This window comes from Chiloscyllium plagiosum, chromosome 23 (genome assembly GCF_004010195.1).
Source record: "Chiloscyllium plagiosum isolate BGI_BamShark_2017 chromosome 23, ASM401019v2, whole genome shotgun sequence".
In the NCBI taxonomy this organism is placed as follows: Eukaryota; Metazoa; Chordata; class Chondrichthyes; order Orectolobiformes; family Hemiscylliidae; genus Chiloscyllium; species Chiloscyllium plagiosum.
The window spans coordinates 7222137-7242084 of NC_057732.1; the positions used below are offsets into that span (position 1 = coordinate 7222137).

The following is a 19948-nucleotide window of genomic DNA, read 5'->3' on the forward strand; positions in this document are numbered from 1 at the left end:
TTCCTGATCAATTTCTAGCGACCCTGGTGGAGGTTCATGAATTTGGATGCTGTTTGAAGGCAGGATCAGGTCAAGAGGTTATGACCACTCCATTCTTCCAATACCATTTATTGCATTCATAATCTAGCTTCACATGAGGTACTGGAGGGTGACTAAAGCCCTTGGAATTGTACCCTTGGAGTACGTAAGAGCTTTCGGTGGAGCAGAGGAGGAAATTATTAGTGAAATATTTTCATAGAAACCTTTATTTCCTGTCCGATACACTTTTGACAATAGGAGATCCTAGAGGAGCTGCTTGGATCCCCAATCCCAGAATCAAGGCAGCGTTCCAGGCTCTTTAGGTCCCAGTCAGAAAGTTCAGATGATGTTTCAGAACTGGATCTTTCACATGGAAAAAAGGATGCATTTGTATTAGAGGTAAGGAAAACTTTATTAGCTAGAAATAATGGCTTTCCTTCAGATTATAATGCTAAACATCTGCAGATTTTAAAATTGAACTATTCCACTGAACAAAATCAATATTTAAAAGCAGTATATCCCGTTGTTCAGAAGTAGAAGAACACTGTGGTCAACTGTACAGCCCTTGATCCTGTTCTACCACTCAGTAAGGTCATGGCCGATCTTCCACATTAATGCTAAAATTGCGCATGTCCTCCATTTCCCTTGATTACCTGAGAGTTTAAAAATCTATTTATCTCAACGTTAAATACTCCCACCAGCAGACTGCCCACAACTATCTGGGCAGGACAATTGAAAGGATTTTCAATCTTCTGAATTGAGACATGTCTCCTCTTCTCTTCCTAAATAGTCATCATCTTATCCTGTGCCTCTGTGACTGCCCCTTCATAATCTTAGATGTTTCACTTGAAATCATCTCTCATTCATCTAAATTCCAGAGAGTACAGGCTCATTTTGCTCAGTCTCCAATCACAGGACCGCCCTCTTTTCCCCTGATCCAACCTGGTGAACTTTCCTGCACAACTTCCAAGGTGATATATCCTTCCAGAGATATAGAGACTAAAAGTGCTCATAGTTTTCCAAGTGGGGTCTCCCCAACAGCCCACAGTAGACTGTGTTTTCATTCTTACATTTCAATCCCCTTTTGATTACAATGCCATTTGTCTCCCTAATTGTTTGCTATTTTTTTTGTGAGTATATAAGTGACTCCCTAAGCAGCAACGTTTAAAAGTTTCACGTCTTTTAAAAAGTATTCTGCTTTTTGTTACGATCAGGTGAGGAAGGCTTCCCTTCTATCCCACTCCTTTATTGACTCCAGTAGGTATCAATAAAGGAAATACCTGCTAATTCAGTGAGTGTTAATTGTTTATGGGCAATGATCATAAAAGAGACAATTGGATTTTCTTTTTAAAAAAGAGGATAATTTTATTGTATTTAACTTACTTTTGAGTAGATCTGATTGTCTCTCCCCCTTTTGCATGAGCGTGCATGCACACACACACACAAATAGATTACAGGTAGTTGGAGGATAAATGAGGTAATTTAGAGTCAGTTAAAAGTAAAAGGTATATGGTACTCAAAGGTTGGTGGCTTGTCTGACTTCACACTGAACTTGGTAGACCTGCTTTCAATACTGAGGTGATTTTTAAAATATTCAAATGATTTATCTTTTGGAGACAGTAGCTACTAGATTGATTGATTGAATTCTTTTAAAAGTCTATGTCGCACCTGACTGATTCAAAACTTGTATGTTTGCTGAGGAGAGAAAGGGAATCCACTCGAGGGCTTGCTTCTTCAATACCTCAATTACTTGTCCCATTCAGCAGAAGAAACCATAACGCAAAGAACTAATTGGCTTCTCACATAACCAAATCTAGAATGGTGCTGGAAAAGCACAGCAGGTCAAGCAGCATTCGGCTTTTGCCCAAAACATCGATTTTTCCTGTTCCTCGGATGCTGCCTGACCTGCTGTGCTTTTTCAGCACCACTCTAATCTTGACTCTAATGTTCAGCCTCTGCAGTACCCACTTCTATCTACGTGACCAAATCTTTTCAACTGACCAATGACCCAAAAGTAACGTGGCTGGTATATTCCAGTTGCCTGGTCTATATGGTGGGGTTAGAAGTTGCTTTTGTGAATATTTTCTCATCAACCTGCTCAGGGACGTAAATACACACTTTTGGAGCAGATGGGACCTGAATTGAGTTCTCCTGCAACCACAAGCTGCACCACAAGAGCTATGATGTTCCTTTGGTAACCAAAGGCCCTCTGGCCAAGTGTTAAGCCGAATGATTTGTATCCAACCTGTTAAGTATTCACATGATTGTCCAGATGCTTCCCTAATAACATGGAATTAGTCCTGATTCATAATCCTTCAGGGTCTTTGTTCTCGGTCCAGCTTTTCATATAAGTTGCCTGTGTTTATATCATCTTGAAATGTGGAATTTACAGTGATGCGAATGTGCAGCCACCTTTGCAATCCCAAGTGACTGGAATGTGGCTTTTAGTTTTACTAAAAATTTCAATTGAGGGTTTCAAGCCAATTAACATCAGAATCATGTTAATATCTCCACACTGCACAACTTTTGTTTTTTTTTTAAACAAAAATGCATCACATTAAAACAATCACTTATCAGTCTCGTACTGCTATATCTCTGCTCGAAGTTCAAATTTGTGTGGCACAGTTGTAACTGAGCCTCTTTTGATATTGAGATCCATGTTAGGAAGACATTATTTTGGAAACCTGCTGCCCTCTAATTTTTTTTTCTTCTCAATCCCTGTTGGGTATTGTTTGGAGGTTTGGTCATTAGCATTTCGTGTTGGCACTCTGAATATTTTGATATGAACACTCACGGTTTTCTTTCTCAGTTTTGGGTTTAATGGGAATTCACATTTAATACTCCACTTTCTAAGGAGCTTGAATTTCATAGGCTACTGTGGATAAAAATTTTCATTAAATCCCTAACGTTTACTGTGCAGAGTTTTGTTGCTGTATGATTGCATTGCTTGTAAAAACTTTAGCCCTTTAATTACTATGTCTAAAGCCCATGGTTTAAAAGTTCAGATTTCAGCACATCAATAAATATTAATTCTGAGGTCATTGGGTTGTAACTTGGTAATAAACCCCAGTGCACTATATTCCTACAGCTTGTCTTCAGTATACTGTGAAACTGAATTACTACTTTTAGTTGGATTAAATTTTGAACCTAATGATTTGATCCTTAAGTGGCCAGTTCCACACTGACTGCTCTTGTGTTTCCCTTATGCTGTTGATAAGCACTGTTCACCACTGGGACACATTTTTCCTTGGTCCTTTACATTGAGATAGGCTTCGCCCAAACAGACTCATCTCTTCTGGAATACTATTGCAACAAATGGCAGTGTGCACAACTCTTTTATGGCACATCAGTTAAGCGAGGTATCTCTTGCACTCTCTCTTTTGCTCTCTCTCACTCTGCTCATTTGTTTGGGAACTTGCATAATCTATATTTAAATTCTGGAAGATTTCTTTTTGCCAGCTTTTCAGGTGCATTTCCAGTTGCTGTTATCTCAGTATGTTTGCTTTCCCAGGCCCCATCTTTCCACACGTTCTACTTACTGGCTCCATTTTGTTCTCCTCAAATTTCACAGGCTTCATTGCCTTCTTTGGGTGTTTTAGGACCCCCTCAACCTTCTGGACCTATGCAGAAGCTTGCTTGGTTTTCTAGAGTCCAAGGACTGCTCTGGATCCATTGAGGATGGTAGTTCACTACACTACAGTCCACCATTATATAGGCAAATTTGAAATCACACCCACCATTATTACGAGCCCCATCGCTAGCTCATCCTGCAGGTATGTCTTTGTTTAAAAAAAAAACTCTACACATTCTACAGTGAGTCTTTTAACCAGGGTAAATTCGGCTTTCAGCAATGGTTGCAAACAACTAGTATCTCTTAAGATTGCTGATCTTTCCTTTCTTTTTGAAAAATTATGATTAAAAGGAGAATAAATCAAAATCCTGTTAGATACTCTGATCCTTGACTACGTTGAAGTACAAGCTCATGACATTCATAACCAGAAACACCATCTTGACTTCAGAGCTTTCTTGTGGATCCTTTGGCACGCCAACAGCTCTCTCTCATGTATCTACATTTCTGTGCTGAAAACACAATGGGCATTCCCCTATTCATTCATCTCTTTTGATATCTTTGAAAAGTTGGGGATTGATGTGTCTTTCTTGTATTATACCCCTTTTTCTTAAGTCTGTCCGAACTTCTTCAATCACCTCCTGATTGTCAAAAGCCTGTGAAATTGAGCAGATCCCAATTTGCTTTGAAGTTGCATGTCTGTGGGCTAATTCATAGATATCTACTATGGTGGAGTGCCACTCTGACTTCGGAGACTCTTTGTTCTTCACATGGGATTTTAAGGAAACATCAAGAGATTTTGAACTCCTCAAGGACATTCACATTCTGAGGTTCCCATTGCTGGGAAATTTCTCAAATGCCCATATCCACTACTCAAAAGGAATTTTGGTAACTCATTCACATTCATAAGGTCTAAGGCAGCTTTCAGGTAATTCAGAATTTTGGCAGAAAGCCTCTGATCAGCTTGTGTGAATTCATGATAGCCTTTATAGTCATCTCCAAATTTGACGAACTTGTTATGGACAATAAGGAATAAACTTAATGGGCTTTTCCTGTTAATCTGCTTTGTCATGGAAAGGTCCAAATTCCTGTTGTTTCCTTTGGCTGCTTGGCCATTGAGCCAAAATGCCCTAGGTTCCCCTTATCAAACTTTGGTATCTGCTGTGATAACTAAATTCAACACTTAGTCCTCAAATGGGGTTGCTTTTTTAACTAGCAGCATCCTTACTGAGCACAATGGACCATTCCTGATCAGTTCAAGCTGTCATAAATCCATGTTTTGCTTTTCCTCTGGAACACTCATTCTTTCTCCTCCTCTTGTCCCAATGTGTCTTTCTCTTTTACAGTGAATTCTCCTTCCCTTTTCTGTCTGTCTCTTTCTTGTTTTACAGCTCTCTCCTACCTTTATTCTTTTGCTTGGAATTACAATTCCAATCTCTGCAGTTCCAGAGATGTCTTTGCTGATGCAACCTACCATTTCAGATTTCATGCCACTCTCCTTTTCCTCAGATTCAGTTGCAAATTGGATGGTCACGCATTTTATGATTTTTGTTTGGTTTGCTAGCTTTTGGACAGCGGCATATTTATAAATGTCCAGCTACATTCCTTAATCCATTCATTGATGAAGCATTTAAAACTGTACCAAGTTATTTCCTTCTCTTTTTAGGAAGTTACTGACTTCAAATATGGATATTTTTAAGTCCTCAAGCATTACATACTACAAGAAAACCTGTATAGAAACTTCAAATTACTACTAAGGATCATCTAATTTTCTACTGGGTTGATCTCATGGATGCAGAGGTCACATAAGGCACTCATTTCCCATTCCTCCTCAAGGGTGCACATGCCAATTCAATGACTATTTAACTGTTTACACGTGAATCAAAAGAGACAGTTTTTGTTGAGTCTTTTTTAAAAATGATACTTTTAATTTGGATAATTAGGTCTAAGTACTTTTCTAATTTTAAGATAAACTTATATCTTCCTCCATTGAAAACATATTACATATATTAAGCCATTTAAAGTCCATTAAGCTGAAAGGGGTGCACAGGTTAATGTCTTGGCTGGCTTTATGCTAAACCTGTTGCCTGCAGTGTGAAGCAATTTAAAAGTGTTGCCCGGCATTTTATCTGATCTGGGTACTGTGCCTGTTGAGTTGTACTCTTTTTAAAATTTCTGTCTCTGGTACCTCGTTGGTCATGATCAGCTGACAGGCTTTGAAACTTGCAGGTTGGCTGGAGAGTGAGAGGCAACCTTTAGCATCTCAGTTGCTTGTCCCTAATCTGCAAAGAACCCATTTGCTTAAATGCACAATGGGCTTGTTGACGTGTCGTATAACCTTCTCTTACCAACGGACCAGTCATTCGAATATGGTCATGCCTGATGTATTCCAGTTGCTTGACTTATCACCAATGTTTAAATTATATCTGAGAACATTCCTTTCATAGCCATAGTGCCATTTTTCAAACTATTACGTCTAATGGTCTGACTCACCCAGCTACTTTGCTAATGGCATTGGTAGTTTTCCCTATGCATGCTCTCAAGTATATTGTTCATAGTGTACATTTGCAGACAGGTTGTTCATTTCAGTGGCGTTAGAATGCGTAAAGTGCATTGATACAAGTAAGGAGCCGTCTAAGAATGTAATCACAAATTGCTGGTGCATGGTTTCTAGTCTTTTTAAATGTTCACTGAGGAGTTTAGATTAGATTAAATTACAGTGTGGAAACAGGCCCATCGGCCCAACAAGTCCACACCGACCCGCCGAAGCGAAACCCACCCATACCCCTACATTTACCCCTTACCTAACACTACAGGCAATTTAGTATGGCCAATTCACCTGACCCTGCACATCTTTGGATGGTGGGAGGAAACCGGAGCACCCGGAGGAAACCCACGCAGACACGGGGAGAACGTGCAAACTCCACACAGTCAGTCGCCTGAGGCGGGAATTGAACCCGGGTCTCTGGCGCTGTGAGGCAGCAGTGCTAACTACTGTGCCACCCTGCCAGTTTATAGCCAGCAAATTGAAAAAGTGTTATTTATAATAAAGCTTAGCCTCTTACCATTTCTATTCTTACAACAAATGTGAATAATCTCTCATTTCTCCGCATATATATGAGATATACAGCATGGAAACAGACCCTTCGGTCCAACTCATCTCTTACACCTGAAGAAGGAGCAAGGCTGCAAAAGCTTGTTTGGACTGTAACCTGGTGTTGTGTGATTTTTGACCTTGTCCAACCCAGACCTAAACTACAACTTGTTACCCACTCTCCTAACCTGCCTGTAACTATTTGGAATCACTGTGTCTATCTCAGCTTGTGTTCCCACCTAGCTTTGTATCATCAGCAAATGGAAAGACATTATTCTTGGTCTGTTTGTCGTTAATATAGATTGTAAAAGGCTAGGGGCCTATCTTCATGAACCATTGCTCATTACTGCTTGTTAACTTGAAAGTGCCTCATTTTTCTTCCTTCTGCCTCTTATCCCATACCAAGATGTTACCTCCAACTTCATGAGCACTTAACCTACATTTTAACCTTTGTGTGATCTCTTATCCCTATAGAGATCAATAACTTTGAAGAACACATTTGAACATCTGGTGACTATCTGGAGGGATCACACAACAAGGTTTTAAAGTTTTGAGATTTTTATAGTAATAAACAGGTTAAGCATGATATGTAACTAACCAATGTACAGTAATCTAGCTGTACTTAACACAAAAAAAGTATTTCCCAGGTTAACTTCTAAAACAACAGAAAACCTTCTGCCACAGTTGCAAATTATGTTGCCTCTTAAGAGGACACTTCATTCTTTTGGAACTAGTCCAAAGCTTTCTTCATTATCAATGGGCCTGCTTCCTTTTACTTTCCTAGCTGAGTAATTTATAATTCCAGAACTCTGAAGATTATGCTGGAGATTTCTTTCGTTTTATTCAAGCTCATCATGTCGCTCAGTCTTTTTTTTTAAACTTGCCACGAACATGAGCCCTTCATTCTGAATGTGACTTCCACTATGTTCTGCTTGGTAAACCACAAGATGAGCATTTTCCCTGCCTCAGATCCAGGACTTGCTGTTTCTGTTTTCTTCTACTATCCCTCTCACTGACTTGTTTCTGTCATGTTCAATGATATCTGGAAAACCCCACAATTTGATAATACAATGACTTTCCATAATTTTTTCCATTCTCATGGCAATGTGAATCACAGAGGGCATGTAGCCACATGGTCTAATTAACTACTTTCCAGCCACCCAACAGCCATTTATTTCTTTTGTATTAAATATACATGTTGAGAATAATCATTTACAAAACCTAACATTCCTAACAACTTTCAATGAGACTTGAAGACAGACAGATGGTCACAACCAGCACAGACACACTTGCCATTTCTTTAGGTGTGAACATTTTACATCGTCTTTGTAAGCTTTTGACTTCAACCCCTCTTATCTGTACAGCATCCAAGTTTATTGTTGAGCAAAATTCTAAGTAGGTCATTATTCCTCCATTTTACAGTTAAAAGCAACAGTCTCCAAACACCTCGCTGTTTTCCTTAATGCAGTACATTCCTGACAGATGATGTCAGACTAATGAGTTTATAGTTGCTTGTTTTATCTCTTCACTCTTCTTAAATAATGGTGTTATATTTGCTAACTTCCAATTCATTATGGTCATTCTGGAATGGAATATCGTAACCAGTGTATCAATTATCTCTGCAGTTATTTCTCTTAAAATCTTTGGCTTAGGACATCAGGTCTGGGGATCTGTCAGATTTTGGTCCTTTATGTTTCTCTAGTACACTCATTCAGTAAATAATAATTACTTTAATTATCTCACTCATTATCTTTTTCAGGGAAATAGCTTGTGTCTTCTATTTGAAGTTGAACACGGAATATTTGTGCATTGGGGTGGCACAGTGGTTAGCACTGCTGCCTTACAGCACAGGGACCAAGGTTTGATTCCAGCCTCGGGTGACTGTCTGTATGGAGTTTGCACATTCTCCCTGTGTCTGTGTGGGTTTCCTCCGGGTGCTTCGGTTTCCTCCCAGAATCCAAAGATGTGCAGGTTAGGTGAATTAGCCATGCTAAATTACCCATAGTGTTAGGTGCATTAGTTAGAAGGAAAATGGGTCTGGGTGGGTTACTTTTCGGAGGGTGGGTGTGGAGTTGGGCCAAAGGGCCTGTTTCCACACTGTAGGGAATCTAATCTAATCTATATATGCTATTTTTCATTCCCCCATGACAATTTCTTCTTTCTTCATTTTTTAGATTACTTGATATTCTCTCACAGTGTGCAGTTTTGCCACTCTCCTTTCCATTTACTTGCAATACCTCTGTATGTGTTACTGACTAATTTATTCTTGTGTGCTAAGTTTTCTGGTTATCAAGCTTTTGGTGACTTTTTGCTAGTTTTTAGAACCCTTGCATTCCTCAGACTTAACATTATTCTTTGCAAGATTATAAGTCTCTAGTTTTAAAACTTATACTATCTTTACCTTTCTTGTAAATCAGATGCATATTTCTTGTTGAGTTTTTGTTTGAAATGGAATATATTTTGTTGAACATTTTTATTTTTATTTTACCCACTCTATTTATTACCCTACCTTTTTGGGTAAATGAGCAGGCAACTTAAGGCAACTCATCCAATTACATCATCCCTAAGTTTAAGGTTCTTATTTGTAGTTGGAATATGTCAGTTCCAAACATCAGTTGTATTATGATCACTGTTTCCCTGCAGACTTTGTGTGACTATGAATTAGCCCTGTCCAACTGCAGAATATTAGCTCTGAAGTAGTTTTATTCCTATTTGGGTCCACAACATATTGTTCGAGGAAATGATCGTGAAACCACTCTACAAAGTAAAGTACCAAACAATTATTGTATCACCTTTGTTGCAAGTGCTAATAACTTGTAGGTTGATGTTCTTTCCAACAGTATAAATATTAGAACCCTATGAGATACACCCACCATTGTTTTCAGACCCTTTCTATTTCTAATTTCCCCCATACTGATTCGATGTTTTGATCTTTTGAGCCAAGAGCCTTTCTCACTGATGCCCTTATGTCATCCATTATTATCAGTGCAATGACCTCTGCTTTTCCATTCTGACTCCCTTTTTGAAATATTGTGTACCTAGCAGTTTAATTTCCAATTTTGGTCATCCTGTAAACTTATCTGTCAAGGTGATTAGATCTAAACACTTATCTATTTGTCCTGCTAATTCATAGTCTTCTCCTGAATTCTCAGTGCATTTAGATAAAGTCTTTAATTTTTTTTAAAAATGCTCTTTGCATGGACTTTATTCACTGATGCAGCATTACCATTAAATTTTCGATCCCTTTTTGTCCCAAATTGCAATAATCAATTATCTTGATCTTTCTGTTTTTAACTTTCACATGACCTCTCCACTTTCACCTCTCCTGTCGAAAGCCCTTTCAACAGGCCTAGTTTTATATGACTTGTTAGGGCTCTGATCCCAGGCTGGTTTCCGTGGACAGATTCCAACAGAACAGCTCCCTCTTTCTGAAGCAGTTGACACTGTTGTCCCATGAATCACCACCCTTTCTTTCCACATCAGTCTTTCAACTTGCTTAATTCTCTGATCTGATTGACTCTACATCAAGTGGTGGCTAACTTGGGTAACAATCCAGACATTATTGCCTTTGACATCTGTGTGTTAATTTGGACCCAAACTCTTCAAAATCTGTCAAGAAAATGTGATTTCTAGTTAATACATGAATCTGAATAATCAGACCCTTTTCCATCCATTCCAAGTTTATATCCGACCACAAGGAGATTTTTTAATCCCTGGAAGAGGACAGACATTGTGTTGGACTGGAATGACCAGACAGCAAAATCTAACCTGCTGCCTCTACTTTCCCTTACCACTGTCACATTTTTAAAAAATTCCCCTCACTGTCTGTTGGTGTAGCAAGCCATTCGTAGAAAATCTGAATATCCAACCTGAAATTCTTGCTCCCATTCACAAAAGTATCAATTACTTCATATCTATTGGTCAAAGTCTGAGAACTGAAGCTTCCCCACCACAACAGCTTGGTGTCCCCCATATGTCTGACTCACAGACGCAACCAGCTCTCTGAATGTTAACCAATTCTAAAATTCTACGTAATAGAAGCTGAGACTACTACTTGAAACGATGTCCAGGTAGCGCACTTTACCCCTGCTGTCTCCCAATGCCTCAGACCCCAGTTCAAAAACTCTGAGCTGAAATTACGAAAGCTACAAACATTTTCTTTACTCATGGTTGTACAAGATTGTGGCATTCATCCAAATCCAAACCTGTCAGTAATATAGCATGCACTTACCATGTTAGATCTACCTATACTTATTGATTCATTTCATTTGTTAATTAGCTCCTATTTTAATAAAGTTGCAGTCTTGTCATTTCATAGTATAGAATTTGAGTGTTGCTGAAAAGAGATTAATTTTGTCAAAGTATTTTGTTTTGTCCTGATGAGTGCAAATTGTGGCAAATATCAAACCAAAGGGAGTATCATGTGTATTGTGAGAGCGGAGAGTGCGAATTGGTTGGCAAATGGAGTCTGATTGACAATTGCAGTGCCTCTACCAATGAGCCAGCTGATGGCTGACATTTGACTGTCATACCTTGTTTATTGGTCGAGACAATCTCAAGAAATCACAAATAACCTGCCTGGTTTAAAATTAAAGCAACAAGGGTTGATGGATTGAAAGAGATTACAAAGGAGGGGTGAGAACATGAAGTGATTTGAAAATAACTATGAATTTTAAGTTCAAGGTATGACTTAAACAGGATTCAGTGTAAGTCAGTGAGCAGAGGGTGACAAGTGAACAGAATGTGGTACAAATTAGGGCATAGTATGGGTTTAGATATGTTCAGGTATTGAAGGGTAAAATGTCACATGCTGGCCAGGATTGTATTGAATCATCATCTCTAAAATTTATCAAAGAAGATTCAATAGCAGATGAACTGAAGCAAAGGTGGAGTTGCCCAATGTTAGAGAGAGGGGAATAAGCATTCTTTTGTAGACGTGTGGTCAGAAGTTCACCAAAGTTGTGAACTAACTGGTTGAGCATCAAATATTTTCCAAGACTCAGGAGTGAGGTTTGTAGCAAGATCTAAAGCAATGGCTGTGGTTGCCCTAGTATTTAATTAGAGGAAATCATGCTCATCCAACATAGATGTGAAACAAGCAAAATCATAATTTTGGAGACAGTAGAAAGGGCCGAGAGAAGTGGTGTTGATATTCCAAAGACCTGGATGAAGTTTTAAGCAACATTGCACTATAGTCCACTAAATCATGTCAGGGTTATAATATCATTGCTCTCTATTTCAGATTGATGATGCTGATGCAGTTGAAGACATTCACTCATTGTTGACAGATGCTCCCACACCAGCTGGTAAGCAAATAAGAAAATATTAGCATAACAAATTATTTTATAAAAAAAGCTTCTTTTTATCATTTTCCACTTCTCTGCAATTTTGTTTCCTAATAGTCTTATGCAATTTTGAAATTTTTCATCTTGCACTCTTCAGAACAATAAATAAGATTTCCAGTGTAAAGGCAAAACAAATTTATACAATACAACAAATGTATGAGAAGAATATGCTGGATGGTTGTCAAGTGTATTGTGATTGGTGCATGGTGTGCCAAGCTTTCTTCAAATTTAAACCATGAAGGTTGACACTGATTGGCCAAAGCATTGCCCTGAGGATTGAAACAGAATGGCTGACACCTATTTTGTTAAGTATAAACAATGTGTGTGTTCTTTATGTCTGCAAAGGGCAGGGCCCTGTGTATAAAATAAGTAACTTCTATTAATTTAGCTTAGGAATATTGTCGGCCTGTACCATTTAGAGTCGTAGAAATGTACAGCACGGAAACAGACCCTTCGGTCCAACCCGTCCATGCCGACCAGATTTCCCAACCCAATCTAGTCCCACCTGCCAGCACCTGGCCCATATCCCTCCAAGCCCTTCCTATTCATATACCCATCCAAATGCCTCTTAAATGTTGCAATTGTACCAGCCTCCACCACATCATCTGGCAGCTCATTCCATACACTTACCACCCTCTGCGTGAAAAGGTTGCCCCTTAGGTCTCTTTTCTATCTTTCCCCTCTCACCTTAAACCTATGCCCCCTAGTTCTGGACTTCCCCCACCCCAGGGAAAAGACTTTGTCTATTTATCTTATCCCTGCCCCTCATAATTTTGTAAACCTCTATAAGGCCACCCCTCAGTCTCCGACGCCCCAGGGAAAACAGCCCCTGCTTGTCCAGCCTCTCCCTATAGCTCAAATCCTCCAACCCTGGCAGCATCCTTGTAAATCTTTTCTGAACCCTTTCAAGTTTCACAACAGCTTTCCTATAGGAAGGAGACCAGAATTGCACACAATATTCCAACAGTGGCCTAACCAATGTCCTGAACAGCTGCAACATGACCTCCCAATCCCTGTACTCAATACTCTTACCAATAAAAGAAAGCATACCAAACGTCGCCTTCACTATCCTATCTACCTGCGACTCGACTTTCAAGGAGCTATGCACTCCAAGGTCTCTTTGTTCAGCAACACTCCCTAGGACCTTACCGTTAAGTGTATAAGTCATGCTAAGATTTGCTTTCCCAAAATGCAGCACCTCGCATTTATCTGAATTAAACTCCACCTGCCACTCTCAGCCCATTGGCCCATCTGGTCCAGATCCTGTTGTAATCTGAGGTAATCCTCTTCGCTGTTCACTACACCTCCAATTTTGGTGTCATCTGCAAACTTACTAACTATAACTCTTATGCTCGTAGCCAAATCATTTATGTAAATGACAAAAAGTAGAGGACCTAGCACCGATCCTTGTGGCACTCCACTGGTCACAGGCCTCCAGTCTGAAAAACAACCCTTCATCACCACCTCTGAGTTCTACCTCTGAGCCAGTTCTGTATCCAAACGGCTAGTTCTCCCTGTATTCCATGAGACCGTTTTCCATTTGGACCGAAAGGTCTGTTTCCATTTTGTATGACTGACTACACTTCTATGAGTATGATTACCCACAACAATGACCCTGACAGTCATAAAATTCATGGTCCATTTAGAAATCAGCCAGATTTCTAGCACTAACATCACACCAGTACTGTAATTCACCACTTGTTTGTGATAAAATTAGCTGAGGAAGACTGGGTATTTTTCAGGACCTAACGTGGCGGCCTTAGTCTTGTTTTGAGAGTTTTTTTTGTAATACACAGTAACAAATATTCAGACTAGGGATAGCTATTATCTCACAGGCTGCCTTTGGTATGCCCTCTTTGAGCACCAGGTTTGCAAGGTGGGCCAGTGGTTTGAGTCCTTTTTCTGATGTTGCCAATAAGACCATATCTTGTAACACGTGGTGCTGAAGGAATGCCATAATGCATATTGATCAGTAAAGGTGGGATACTGTGGTGGACAGTCATAGGTAGTTGAGGTTGAGTATTCGACAACACAGCAAGGAGAGGGGACTCATTTGACTGCTTAATTTCAAAGCTGAATTTGAGCACAGGATGGAGCCATTAAGCTATCTAAGAAAATTCTTACAGGCAGCTACAGATTCAAATATAGCAAACATATCATCCACTTATCTGAAAAGAGCAATGGATAAGAGTTCAGGTGCAATTCCATTGAAGGAATGTTTCTTGTGGAACCCAACGAAAATGATTGCAAGAGCTAGGCCGGTAGGTTTTCAAAAGCAACGCCATCTCATTTGGGCGTACATAGTGTTAAAAACTGTACTCAGCTGCACAAGATAATGTATACAGATTCCTGCTATGTATCTGGGCTGCCATGCTACATTATTGTTGTGCAGTGCCTCGACCAATCCATTTGCCAACCAGTCAGTGCTTGCTTCTCATTCAGAATACAACATTGTTCTTTGTACGTTGACATTGTTGTGAATGTCCTGATGTGTATAAGACAAAAACCTTGGACAAAATGTGTCCTTTTCAAGCAATACTAAAGTCCCGTACAACAAACAATTATTTTTATACAATTGTGGACAGAAATTGAAGGTCAGCTGAGGTTCCACATATATGTATGGAAGTTACCTGTCTCTGATCAGCTGAGCCCTCTGTTAATTAGATTTGTACTTAACATTCTTGACTTGTGTTTTATGTCATTTATTTCGTGTTGACAGGTTTTTACAGTTGCAATACAGAAATTATGCCTGGGATCAACAATTGGACATCTGATTTACAGGTAAATCTGTAAAGCATTTGAAATAATGAAGAAAGGGTGAAATTGAAATGTGTTCCATCTCACTCTGCTCATAATATGGGTGTTATAGCTTCAGCCCTTCACTGTCAATGGTGACAGGCTTGTTTTGCTGAACCACTGCTGTCTAGATGTAACAGCTACTAATAGGTTTCACATAGGCAATCATTGTTTAGTCTTGAGAGATTGCACCCCAATATCCTGTGCAGCTTCAGCTCCATTAATTTGTATTTGGAGGCAGAAGAGTTGTGCACAAAAATAAAGATTACCTGTCTCCGCGAAATCAGCCTCCACTTGCAAACTCTGCATCTGCAACAAGTTACACGGGAGGGGTCAATTACTACAGGGATACAGGTTTGAGGGATGGAGGGGGGTTGGAGTTTAAAAGAGATGTGCGAGGCAGGTTTTTCAAACAGAAGGTGCCTGGAACACACTGCCAGAGGAGGTGGTGGAAGCAGATGCAAAAGCAGCATTCAAGAAATACCTGGACAAATACATGAAAGAAAGGGAATAAAGGGATACAGATCCTGTAAGTGAAGACTGTTTTGGTAGTAAGGGCAAGATGTGTCGGTGCAGGCTTGGGGCCAAAGGGCCTTTTCCAGTGCTGTATTGTTCTTTGTTCTTAACTTGGAAAAAGTTTCTGTTTTATTGTCTCCATTTCAGTCCTTGGGCCAAATTCTCTCTCTCGTTGAATGTGTCCTCGTTTGCACATGAAAATGAGATGCGTTGAGACTGCAAGCTATCTAACGTTCTGACACAAATCATTATGACTCTGGTGTTTAATTTAGATGGTTAATAGTAAATATTCTTTTTTTTTCACACCATCCTTTTCCATTCTAGTCTATTTTGAGGTGAACTGGGCATTTTTCAGGACGTCGAGTGGCAAAAAATATTCTGATCAGGGTAGCTATTATCTCACAGCATGGCTTTGATGCACCCTGTTGAATATCAGGTTTACAGAGTGAGCAAATAATTTGGGCCCTTTTTCTGAGGTTGTCAGTAACGCCACATTTATAGCATGTAGAATCTCAATGTATCTATTGACCAGTAAAGAGAGGCTACTATGTTAGACAGTAAGAGAGAACCTGGGGGCAGATTGTTCATTGAGCACAAGGGAAACAAGCTCATTAGACTGCTCATACGAATCGAGCACAGGACAGACCCTGTTAAGATATCTAAGAAAATTCTTGCATGCATTTGGAGATTCAAAATATAGCAAAGTGTGTATTAGCATACAGAATAGGAAGAATATCTTAAATGTTGAGATTGCAGTTATGCTATACATAAACAAAAACAAAGGGAAGGTTTGGGACAAAATGGCTTCTTTGTAAGATATATTGATAATTCAGCTTGTTATAGGAACTACAAAGGTAACAATTAGTTATCTATCCTTAAACCAAAATGCCACTGTTCCTCAAGGCTTTTCATATAGACCATTGCTTTGGTGTGAAAGATGAACAGTAAAGGTTTTGCATTTGAACAATGTTTGGCCATCCAACTGTCTTCTGCTCTGTTGACGGAGCGTTTAGCGGGGTAAATAAAAGCAAACACATAGCTAGAAAATTAGCTTGAAACACTGTTTGTGTTTTTATGCAGTGAGTGTGGTGGATAACCTGCTCGATCCAGCCAAATGGTCAGGACACACCATGCAGTGGATGGATTTTTTTTAGAGCAAACCTTTTTCTATTTTAACAAAACATCTGTGACATTCCATGATTGGCTTCTGAAATTAATTTGTAATTGTAGTAATTTTTACCTTGCCTATTTAAAACTTGCCTTTAACTATTCAAATGCCCTTATCCCAATTTAAAAGACTGAGTAGGTTTCTTCAGTCCCTCCTACTATTACAGCTTTCTGTAATTTCTTAGATTCTTTGTTCCTTAAAAAGGAACATAAAAATATGTTTTTAAACCAGTGAATACATTGTTACTCAACCTAACATTGTAATAGTTTGAAGTTGTCATGAATTGTTGGAAAGTACAATGCAGCGTATTGATGCTACTACTCTAGAAGAGGTTTCTCTTGCCTTTTGAAGGCATTTATTTAAATAACATCTTATTGTTTGAAATAAACGATGCTGTGCATTTAAGTTATGAAGAGACTCAAGGAAGCCATAGAAAATCAGACAAAGTTTATAGCTAACTGATGTATTGTTTCTGTGCCAGCTGACAATCAGGCCTCTGAGCACCTAATCCCACCATCTAGCACTTGGACCATTTAACTGCAAACTGTGCAGCGCTGGAACTCTTGTAATATAGCAACATTTTCATAACCGTTATAACCCACGTGTGAAGTTCCAATACTTTGTGTTTTTTTTCATATGGTCTTTGTTTTTGTTCTTGTGGAAAGTGTGGCAGACTATAGTAATTGCTAAATACTTCTACAGATTATTTTTCTTTCAAGCATCTTTAAAGAACAAATGCACCCCATTTTGGAAGTGTATTTTAAAATACTGAAGTTTGAGGGCCCAGTATTTATGAACTCAGCAATCGTTAGAATGTTACTAGCCATACCATGAACAATTAGTACTTATGGTGTTTTGTTCATAACTCTCAACTGAATGTACCTGTTACTATGACTAACTTGTTATTTCCCTTCTCCTTTTGATTTTTAGATGTTCACTTCAGTGAGAGTGTTCCGGTTAAACAATGTTACTAGTCTCACATCACATGGACTTAATAAAGCTTTTAGTGATCTTTGTGAAAATCTGCTGAAGGTAAGAGGCTGGAAATTGTGTGAGGAAAACCACATCATTGCATTTTCTTTCAGATTGAAACACTTTTTTGACATTTGTCAATAGATGGGAGGGAAAAAAAGCACGTGCTATTTTGTTAATATTTAGCCCTGTAAGTACCCCTTGCTATCTCTAACTTCTGCCAGCTCTACAATTCTCCCCTGAACTATGTTCATTCAATTCTGGTCTCTTGTACAGTCCCCTTTCCTTTTAGTGCTGCAGCCTACATTCTAAAATGCTCTTCTAAAATCTCTTCATTTCACTCCCTTGTTCTCTCAAAAGACCTTCATTAAAATCTACATTTTGTCCATGCTTTTAAGGCCAAAGGACGGGATTTAACATTTCCCCTCCAAGCCACTCACCCTCCTGACTTGGAAATCTATTGCATTCCTTCTCTGTCACTGGGTTAAAATCCTAACGCATTGTGCATCTACCTACTGTCTGTGGAAGGCAGCTAACCATCACCACCTCAAGGACAAGTAGGGACAGGAAATAAATGCTGGCTAGCTAGCAATGCTCACGTCCCACAAGTAAATGAAAAACATTGGGTTTGTCCTGTTTCTACAGGGTGCAGTTGTGGCACTATGAACAATAGAATAATGCTTTAAGGTACTAGGAGGTTTTATGTGCATGTGATGCCATATTTATTTTTTGAAATTTTCCAGACCCTGTACTTTAAGCTCCGATCCATGGTACCTTGCTGCCTTTGTCATGTGAATTTTAATGTTGCATTGCCAGAAGATGAGTTAATCCAGGTACGTATACAGTATACTGTCATTATTTATTACATTGCTTAATGATTCAATGTATGTAATTTAAATTGTAGTTTTCATTCACATTTGTTTAATTTTTGTAGGTTGCAGTTACAGCTGTTGCAATAACATATGACAAGGACCAAGCCCAGTGCGTCACTAAGGCTTACACAGACAGGACCCTCCTGAAAGGTGAGATATTTCAAGGACATGAAATAATATTGATTACTAAAAAACAGTTTAAAAATCCAGATTTATTGCTGACAATGGCTAGAAATGATCCAGAAACTCTTGCAACTTGAATATTGCTTCTCTGCACCATAAAGATGATTTGGATAGCTGATTTTTTCAATTAGAATTAGGCTTTATCGTCACTTGTACTCAAGCACAGGGATACGGGAGTACAGTGAAAAGTGTACAAAGTCACCTTTCTCTGGCACCGTGTTAGCTACAAAAAGAAACGATTAACAGAAATAGCCATCTTAGACACAAAACTGAAACAATCATTTTAGATACAAAAAATAATTTTAAAAAAAGCAAAGGCAGAAATACAAGAAATAAAGCCGAGAAGAAAGGGAAACATCTGTAACTTAAAGTCTTATCTCCGTAAGGTGAAATGGGCCTCCACCTCCTAAGCCACGAGTCATTGCTAAGTTGCTCTTCGGTAATAGGAGCTTCATCTGATCCTGCTGCCACCAGCTCCCAAAACTCTCTGATGCTGCCACTGCCAGCCTCCTGAACTCGTTACTCAATCCCTGCCTCGTTGCTACTATTCCAATCCTCTCTGAAGCCACAAAATGCTTCAAAGAAAAGGTAAAGAAGAGCAAATGTAGAAAATGAAAAGGAGTTGGAAGCAGGCGAGCCCCAGGCTCAGGAGCCCGAACGCTGCACTGCTAATCTGACGCCATCTTGGAGTCATGAGAAACTTAGTGTCGTAACATCACATCAGCATTGAAAGGGTATTCACATGCAAACAGCCATGAAGCTAAAGTTCTGTTAAAACTTTGGGAACGCTGGCTCTCTCCCAGTTGTTAGATTTATCAACTTTTGATTTGTTGATAAATTTAGGAGTACAACTGGGAGTAGCTATGACATTTTGACGTATTTTTGGCGCATAGTTTGTGTCGTGCCTCGCCACTGGCCCCGCTGGTAAGCTGAGTAGCTCTGGCTGCTGTGCAACCAAACGACTGAGAAAAAGTGCGAGACAGCTGTGATCCATACGGACCTGTTCTCAAAAAAATTATTATGTCACTGGAGCAGTCCGGCTGGGAAGCATCCCCGGAAAAACAACCTCCCCGCAGTCTCGTCTGCGAGCTGTGATAAGTCATTAAGTTGTACATGTTTAAAACCCACAACAAGGTCCATTTCGATCCAAACCGAGGCAAGGACCTTGAGACGATATCTCCTGCCTTACATGGAGCTGAGACCGGACACCCCTCTCGGGGATGGAAATGTGTTGCTGGAGAAGCGCAGCAGGTCAGGCAGCATCCAGGGAACAGGAGAATCGACGTTTCGGGCATTAGCCCTTCTTCAGGAATGAGGAAAGTTTGTCCAGCAGGCTAAGATAAAAGATAGGGAGGAGGGACTTGGGGGAGGGGCATCGGAAATGTGATAGGTGGAAAAAGGTCAAGGTGAGGGTGA

At 39.5% G+C, this 19948-nt stretch overlaps 1 protein-coding gene across 23 annotated transcripts in view; it reads left to right on the forward strand.

Moving 5' to 3' along the window:
* Positions 1-19948, forward strand: part of c2cd5 (C2 calcium dependent domain containing 5) — a 126486-nt gene that overhangs the window by 81603 nt on the left and 24935 nt on the right. For 22 of the 23 annotated variants that reach the window (XR_006315044.1, XM_043713415.1, XM_043713416.1 and 19 more), the window contains 6 exons: positions 277-417; positions 11923-11986; positions 14745-14806; positions 17436-17537; positions 18221-18310; positions 18412-18499. Coding sequence is in view for 22 of the 23 variants with exons in the window: in XM_043713415.1 (XP_043569350.1) it covers positions 277-417; positions 11923-11986; positions 14745-14806; positions 17436-17537; positions 18221-18310; positions 18412-18499 (547 nt within the window). In the remaining variant the exon portion in view is untranslated. The remainder of the gene's footprint in view (positions 1-276; positions 418-11922; positions 11987-14744; positions 14807-17435; positions 17538-18220; positions 18311-18411; positions 18500-19948) is intronic. The other variant, XM_043713411.1, reaches the window with a different exon arrangement.